Source organism: Tinamus guttatus, unplaced genomic scaffold (genome assembly GCF_059628265.1).
Source record: "Tinamus guttatus ecotype Peru unplaced genomic scaffold, ASM5962826v1 Tinamus_guttatus_pri_ptg000240l, whole genome shotgun sequence".
Classification (NCBI taxonomy): Eukaryota; Metazoa; Chordata; class Aves; order Tinamiformes; family Tinamidae; genus Tinamus; species Tinamus guttatus.
In genome coordinates, this window is record NW_028288774.1 from 15173231 (window position 1) to 15181808 (window position 8578).

General features: G+C 39.3%; 1 protein-coding gene across 2 annotated transcripts; it reads left to right on the forward strand.

Annotated features, from left to right (window-relative positions):
* Positions 1-899: 899 nt before the first annotated feature.
* On the forward strand, positions 900-7151 carry GAL (galanin and GMAP prepropeptide). 2 transcript variants are annotated; one of them, XM_088525963.1, is made up of 7 exons: positions 900-973; positions 1049-1129; positions 1700-1754; positions 2690-2761; positions 3183-3269; positions 4988-5065; positions 6847-7151. In XM_088525963.1, the coding sequence occupies exons 2-7, from the start codon at positions 1049-1051 to the stop codon at positions 6897-6899; spliced, it is 426 nt and encodes a 141-aa protein (XP_088382089.1). In that variant the 5' UTR covers positions 900-973; the 3' UTR covers positions 6900-7151. The 2 variants fall into 2 exon arrangements, with proteins under 2 accessions (XP_088382089.1, XP_088382090.1); XM_088525964.1 differs by lacking the exon at positions 2690-2761.
* Positions 7152-8578: the final 1427 nt, after the last annotated feature.

The following is an 8578-nucleotide window of genomic DNA, read 5'->3' on the forward strand; positions in this document are numbered from 1 at the left end:
CCATCATGCTTTTCACGCTGACAGAGGAATTTGAGGGGCTCATCTGCTGCAGAGAAAATATAATTTGGCAGGGAAAAAAAAAAAACCTGACATTGACATTGCTTCCTTTTTGATTCTGTTTGCACATCCCTCTGCATGCCATAACCACAATTAAGTTACATGAGTGAGCAAAACTTCATTGGTGCACAAGCTGACACAGTGGGGGCTAGTTTTTGTTTGTCAGTGGGCAATCTTTACCCTTTTAGACAAAAGTTTTAGAAAAAAAAAGTTTTATCGCAGACTCAAAATATTGCTGGCTTGCAGCCTGGGCAACAAGACAGGTTTCTAAACTCCCTCACCTCATAACACTTCGAAGCAGCAAGAAAGTCCCGTTTTGTTCTGACGGTAGAGCAGAAGGCAGGAGCCAAAGGGGCTTTAAGGGACCACCAGATCCCCGGCTCGTGAAGAGAGGGGAATATCCTCTGTTCCCGGATGCTGTGCCCAAACCTTGTGCACCTCCTTAGGCAGCATCACACGGAGATGTCCCCGTTCAGCTTCGCTTCTGCAGCTGCTTCAACGAAGGGAGCTGCGCTCGGTTTACTCCCCATTACCCTGCCGAGAGGCAAGGGAGCCCTGGCGAAGCTGCGCAGGGTGCCAGGTGGGGGGAGGCCGGGCTGCCCGCCCAGATCCACTCTCGCCTGCCATAATGAGAGGTAATTGCGCGCGCTGTTATCTCCCCGCAGCCCGCGCCGCGCTCCCAACCGCCTCTAATTGAGTTGCTGTCATTTGCGCCCTTCCTAACGCGGAGAGTCGGCGAGGGGAAGAGAGCGAGGGGAGGCGGCGGCGGGGGCGGGCAGAGGGCCAAGGTGGGCGGCTCTCGGCTGCCCCGCGGCTCATAAAGAGCGGCGGGGCAGCCGCCTGGCACCCGCGGCCATGCGCTGAGCGCCCGCCGAGCCGCCACCAGCAGCCGCCGCCGGGCGAGGAGCGGCTCAAGGTACCCGAGGGCCGGGCCGGGCTGCCCCGGGCCGCCCCAGCCCCGCGCGCCTCTCACCGTAGCGTCTCTTTTCAGATGCCGAAGGGCGCCGGCTTCCTGCTTCTCTCCCTCATCCTTCTCGCCGCCCTCTCGGAGACGCTCGGGCTCGTCCTGTCCGTAAGCGCCCGCCGCCCTCGGGGCGCGGCCGAGGGCATCGGCTCCGCCGCAGAAGCGACCTAGGCAACAAGCAGGCTCTTAATTAAGAGCGTTGCAGCAATATTAATAAATGCTATTAGACTTCAGAATATTAGTTCCCCGGGGCGGAGAGGAGGGTCTTAGAGTAGACTTCCATGGATGTCTTCCCGTGGCTGAATGGGCTCCCACCGGAACGAGTTCGGGAGCCCAAGCAGGAGTTCAGGGGAAAAAGCTGCTCTTTGCTAAGGTGATGGCCGGGAAGCAGCCCGCGCTTTCCGCGGCTGGGGAAAACTGCTGCTGCCGAAGTGTAAGTTGTGGCTGTGTGTCTATAGAACCGCATCCGCTATCTGGATAGCAGCAGCCGAGCTACCAGCTAGATAGGGAAAGGCAGGAGGCCACCCCCTACCCACCTCAGTATCGGCTCCTCTCCCTCCTGCAAAATTCCTCTTGCCCCCAGAGCCCTGGGAAGGTGCTTCTGCCCCCAGAACCACGTGTGTGTGCTGCTTTCTTCTCCATCTGCACTCACATGCATTTTTCCTTTCTTTCTTTAAGGCAAAAGAAAAAAGAGGGTGGACCTTGAACAGTGCTGGTTACCTGCTTGGACCACGTAAGTTGACTACTCATTTTGCGTGTGTTATTTCAAAACTCTAAAGCTTTTTCCCTTGCTAAAGCATGCTGCCCACTTTGTCTGACTAGCAGTGTTTTCTAAATCTGTTAAGAGACTCATTTGGGAGAGTATTTGCTTAGATGTTTATTTCCTGCCTTGCATAGGATCAAGTCATTGTAGGCAATAACTTGCCTTTTCTAAAGCCAAACTGTGCCGTGAGCCAGGTATCTGCAGGTATGGTGCAGCAAACATGAAACTACCCAAATTTGTACCTTGGTCTCTGAATTCAGAGTTGCATGAGACTGTTTTTCCTGTGTAACTGCTACAATTTTTAATGGCATTTGACTGTATTGAAAATATTTCAGATTTAACAGTAAATCCACTTGAAAATGCCTCCACTACCTTGCTTTGTTTGTTCTATTTCTTTCAATAAAAACAAAACAAATTAAAACAATAAAACATAAAATCAAAGATTGTAAATATTAACAATTCACTATGGGGAAAATTATCTAATGTGTATTTGAAGTTGGGACATTGGTTTATGAAGACTGAGAGCCCAAATGCCTAATATAAAAGAACATTTAAAACAGCTAAGTGCTGCATTTCCTCTCTTTCTTTTATCATTATTTTGTGCTAATTTAATAATACTCATTACCAGTTTTTGCATATTTTTGATCTTGATGATACCTGCCGAGTCTCCCAGATACTGACTGTTACTATCCATTAATATGCCTGTTTTCATTCATCCTCTTTCAAGGATACTTGAAAGCAAATTAATGTGTCTTAAATGTGCTTACTGGCTCTGTAAATGTCTAAGTATATTGCCCCAAAGCAGAACTGACTGAATTGGCAAAGAGCCTCTGGGGAAATGTACTTGCCAAGCAGCATGTACCCAAGGCGGGGTAATAGGCGTCCTCCTTCATCCTTTGTTGCAGGTCGTATTGATCAGCTTTTGCTGATAAAGGAAATGCCCATGGCAAGGGGGAGAGAAGAGGCACCAGGGGAATGTAAGATAGTTTTTGAAGGTTATTTATGTAAACTAGTTGCAGCTTACTGTTAAGCAAACTCATTGGTAACATCTTCTAAAAGCAGGGGAAAGAGTAGCAAAAAAATAACCCCCTAAATTAAGCATGAATGTACAAACTTGCATTTCCTGTATAACTCCCACTGTATTCAGTAAGAGTCTGGGTGAGTGTGTACTACAGGACTGGGTCCATGACTGATACAAATCATAAGCCCAATTTTGGAAGAAATGCTATTTAGTGACATTTTCATTACAGAAAATGCTTCTTTGTCACTTTGCACATAAGCAACACTCCATTAAAAGCACCCATCGTGTTCTGTTCTTTGAAGTCCATGAAAAGCAAGCCAAAAGGCCGAACTATATTATCAATCAGCTAACTACTCTAATCTCTATTTCTTTGTCAGATGCAGTAGATAACCACAGGTCCTTTAATGACAAACATGGTTTCAGTGGTAAACGTGAAATACAGCCTGAAGAGGATATAAAAGCAGGTAATGAAGCTCTGAAAACCAGTAGAGTTAATTTGTTATGTGTAATGATTTACTTACTGTCTTTGAGTTATTCAGCTACTTCAAAACAAGGTTATGCCTGCACGTGGAAACAAAAGTCTCTTTAAAGATAAGCAAGAGAGAAAAAGGACAAGAGGTGTGTGTGTGTGTGTGTGTTTTTTTTTTTTTTTTTTAAAACATACTTATAATTTAAATAGCTCAGGGACTGCCCACTACTTGTAAAGTAACAAGCTTGAATGAACTTTTTTATTTATGTACATTCAAAATAAGTATTTCAAACTTTGTCCTAGACACTGAAGTGATTTCCTTTTCATCAGCAAAGAAGGGAGATCGTAAAGGATTTGATTCATAGGAAAAGCTATGGCAACTGGCAGCTAGCCTAGTCTAGACCTGAAGTCTGTCATCTAAACTGTATGGTCTTGTTTGGTCACACGGTTCTTCAACATTTAAAGAGTTATGTCCCATGATATTTTCAATTTAAGGATCTATTTTAGATACCTATTTAAAACAGCTTTTAGTAAGACCTAGGAACACCTGTTTCTTTCTCCTGATGGTAAGAAACTAAATTGCTGCAGATCTCTAAGAGAGACAGGATGAAGCTCATCCCCTGATTGGCAGAGCAGTCAGGTTCCCACCTCAATAAAAGCAAGCAGTACTTAAACATAAGTATTATTACATGTTCATCCCTCCATTAACAGCAAATAGTAGCAAATAAAGAACTATATCCTCAAATACCAGCATAAAAATATTTTCCCAATCAGAAACACGAAAGGAAGGCAGTGCTTGTGCTGCCTTGTGAGCTGCACTGTTGGATAACATTGCCAGTAGTGGACATACTCTATAAACAAGCTGTCAGTGTGATCTTTATGTTAAAAGCTATGGAAATGCAAAAGGAATTGCTTACTATTTCTGTGAGGTACTGCTGCATGTCCACAATTATCAACAAACCTACTGAATGAACCTGTCTGGATGAAATAAGGAAGAGGAAAATCTATGATTTTAAGGCTTCAAGCACTGTTCTTTAGCAAAATTTGCGCTCAGTCTGAAGTTCCTTATGTAGTTTCTATCAAAACAAGATTTTAATATAAAATTGGATAAGGTATTCAGAATCTCAAAAAAATTTTTAGTTACATTCAACTGATGAAATGGGCTGTACTCTGTTCCTGAAGGAATACTGCAGAATTTACAAGCTCTCGAGACAATGTGGAACACTAGATCAAAAAAATCTACCAATAAAAACTAGGGAAGTTGCTAATCTGCAATAAATTTTGACCATAACAAAAACAAAATTAAGAAAAAAGTGAATAAAAATACAAATATAACTAAGGTAAGAAATATCAACATGTTCATGTTAGCTCAGTGGAAGACAAGATATCAAATTCAACTTTAAGGCCTATTCAAATGGCCTTAAAAAAAGCATGACCATTAAAGTGTCAAAGCAGCTTTTACACAGCAGCAACATGTAAAGCTCGTCAACTTTAAGTCTGAGAGTCACAATTACTTTTCGGTTCCTTTGCTCTTCCATGGAATGTCTCTCTGTATAGGACAAAATATTGCCCTGACATTTTCCATTAATGATTTTAAGGATTTTTTTTTTTAAATGAGATTTTTTTTTCAAGTGCTTACAAAGTTAGACATGATAGTACATACATTAAACTTTTATCATGTTAACATTAAATAATAACCAACAGATTTTCTAGGCAATCTTGGAAGACCACTGGCTGATGAAAACATTGTGCGCACAGTAATCGAATTTTTGACTTACTTGCATCTTAAAGGTTAGTGAATGTCTTTTAAATCTGGTTACAATTAAGAGAATCACTAGAGATATGATTCTGTCAGTCTTATTAGTGTAAAAAATATTAAGAAATAGGAGTTTTCCTGAAAGTACAAGGCTTTCCTACCCATTTGTGTGTGCAAGAGCATCTCTGGAGAAGGCTTGTCAGTTCCATTTTAGTACAGTGCAGGTGAACGAATCTCCGACCCATTTGATTCCTCCGGGGCACTGTAAAAATAACAATATCTACTGCTAAAATAGTATGGACCCAAGTTTTAGAAAAGCTGAAAACACAGACTACTTATAGTCTGAGTACAGGGTAGACAATAAATTATTAAAAACCTAATTATTAAAAAGTATTAAAACTTATTGTCAAGAACAGTTGGTGGAGATTCCAAAACATTTATTTTCATGATGAAGACTTTCACCTCCCCCTTCTGTATGTATTCTACAATAAATTCACACTGTAACATTGTAAAAACTCAGCTGCATGTTAATAAACAGCTCAAAATGCTGCTATTTAAATTCTCTTGGAGTCATTCTCTTTGGAGCTTTTATTATAGCATGAAGTGAAAGGGAAACCTGACTTATGAGACTTTTTTAATCAGTTATGAACTTATGAATTAGGCTCTCAAAAAAAAAAAAGCAAACAATTTTGTAACTTTTCCAGCCCTCTTAAGCTCTTGTCTACAAAAAAAGTACTAACTTCTTGCAAATAAAATAATGGGGAAAAAACATTGTCAGTGTAACTATTAGACTGAGGTTCTCTGACTCAGGCAGCAGACAATTCACTAAATCTGTAACTACTATATTCCTACCTTCACCTGTAATTACAACCAATTTTGTAGCAAAGGTGCATATTGTGGAATAATACCGAAGAGCTGTTACATTTGTTTTTTTAATTTCAATATTAAAAGAAGGAACTCATATTTATCAATTTCAAGCTATATATCTTTGGAAGGAAACTCTAGCCATCTTTGTCACCACTTTCTAAATGATTTGCACCCATCCAAACAAAATAATTCTCTCTACAGAAAGTGTCAGCTGGGTGTTTACTAAACCAATTTTGCATATGCTACAGGAATTCCTTATGCTTAATACACAAAAAATATGTGAGAATGTTGCCATTGTATGAAGACCCTAACTCAAATATATATTTAAAGCAGTTTAATCATGTATATTTACTGTTGGGCAAAGAAGAAATTTACTATATGGTTACTGTGCCACTATAAGGAAAAAGGAGTCCTAACCATGTAGGGCTATAAAAACATTCAGGGTGTAGAAATATCCTGCTATGTGAGCTCTTTAGGAGCAATGACATACAGCTCCTTCTAGCCAGAATAGACTGTATTGCTACCATTAGCTTCAGAATAAGTGGAAAAGAAACCTCCAAATTACATAAAATGGCTTTTCCCTGAGACAGTTTTGTATACCCAGGTAACAAAAGACACAATGTTATAGCAGTCTCTGCTAAAAACTCTTGCACAAAATCAGAAATTTGGATTTTCAGAGTGAAAATCTTTGCTACAATACTAGGTGTTAACATAGTAGAGGTGTTTTAAAACTTCCTAAATTTCACTGTGCTACATTAAATACATTTAGTCAAAATATTTTCACTTGGAAAAACAATCCTGAAAATGGCATTTGGGGAATGGTAATTCCAATTAGACATAAATTTTCACCTGCAACACAAAGTGAATATTTAAACAGATACTTACATATTTGTTAATTCTCAGATTTTTCTTTTTCTTTTTTCTTTTTTTTTTTCTTTTCTTTTTGCAGAGGCGGGAGCATTTGACAGTCTACCTTCAACAGATGAAACAAACCAATCTTGAAAAACAAAAAATAAAAAACTCTTATTTTGTTGTAAATTTAAACTGAATTCTAAACAAAACAAAAGTTCCAAATGACCAAAAATGAGAATTACTGGTTACAATAATCTGACAAATGGCAAAAAGCTTTATGACTTCTTGTTTTTTCTTTTTTTTTTCTTTATTCTTTTTTTCTGTGACATTGCATTGTAAAATTTTGTCTTGGTAAAATTTTGCTGTAGGTAAATGATAAAATAAAAATAAGAAGCAACTACATTTGGATTCATTTCCCTTTGAGTGGAATTTTAAAACTAAATACATAACAGCACACACTACCTAGTATGCCAAACCCAAGTTTATTTATTTAGACTAGAGTGTATCTATATTAATGAAAATTATAGTACAATAAAGAAGTTTTGCCTATTAAACACTTCAGCTGAATGATTCTGAGGACAATGGTGTGACTGACTGCTGCTACACAGTCTTTTTATGGCACAGAGCTGGCGTGCCTGTATTCTTTGAGACATGGAAAGCTTCCTGCCCATGTTTTCATTTACATGAACTAGGTTTACATTTCCAGGTGCCCATTTCATATTATTCACCTGTAATAAACCAGTCCCAGACTGTCACTAAGGGATACAAATGTAACTGTTCTGCACAAGTTCACACAAACCGTTTTAAACAAAGGACTAGTTACACAAGCTCTGTGCTTCCTACGATGCCTACCATACTGGTTCTGTGCCCTTTAACTGTTTAATTTGGAAGTAGGCATCCTCATTAAGAGCTTCCATGCACCACAATCAGAATGTTCTGCCCCTACAGAATAAATATTGCATAAAGATTAAGAAAAAGTTTGAAAAGATGCAAAATTTTATTAATGCTCTTCACATCTAGATGACACTCTTGCTGAGCCATAGTGTAATGAAACTCTGTCTTTTCAAACTGTTACTTACCAGAGCACACAAACTGACAGGAAATTTCACAGAGCAACTATTACATAACCTGTTTTTCACTTTTATCATAGCTGAATATGTTCTAGAAGCCAAGCCATTAGTGGCTAATTTGAAGCCACAGGGCTCACCTTGTCAATCAATTTGTGCTGTCCCTTTGATAATCACCCAGTCTCTGATCTAATCTCCCGTATTATCAGAGTACATTTTCCATCAGATTCAATGGGCTTTCAAGCAAGAGCTTTGCAGAGTTTTACCTTGTGGAGTTTTTCTTTTTTCAGAACGTGTAATATAAAAAGTGTACACTGAAAGTCCTGCTGAACCTACTCTATTTGAGAAATTAGTGGAATTCCAAAACTTACAAAAAGAATAGAATCAAAAGTAACTTGCATATATTAACATAATTCAGGAGTTTCAGGCTCTCACCAGCAACAGTCAGATTTCCAGTTAGAGACCTGATCAGAGCCTATGAAAACCGAGAGGATTCTTTCCACTGACCTCTGTGGAGTCTGGTTCTGAACTGCTAAAAAGCAGTATGCATTTGCAGCACTCAGTCACAAGACATCTTTCTATAAAAAAGCAACTGAATCTACGATCAAATAAAGAGAACGCGATCCTACCATTGGTTAATATTGTTATTTTCTAGTATTAATTTGTTTTCTTGTTACATAAGACAAGAACTATGTGTTAAAATGAACAATTGATATTATTTAAGTCAAATTAGCACACTGTCAACCACATTAAAGTTAAAAT

Coding starts and splice junctions, on each gene's coding strand:
- GAL (XM_088525963.1), top strand. CDS start 1,049: ATGCCGAAGGGCGCCGGCTTCCTGCTTCTCTCCCTCATCCTTCTCGCC. Junction 2,762..3,182: donor AGAAGAGGCACCAGGGGAAT/GTAAGATAGTTT, acceptor TTTCTTTGTCAG/ATGCAGTAGATAACCACAGG. Junction 3,270..4,987: donor TGAAGAGGATATAAAAGCAG/GTAATGAAGCTC, acceptor CAGATTTTCTAG/GCAATCTTGGAAGACCACTG.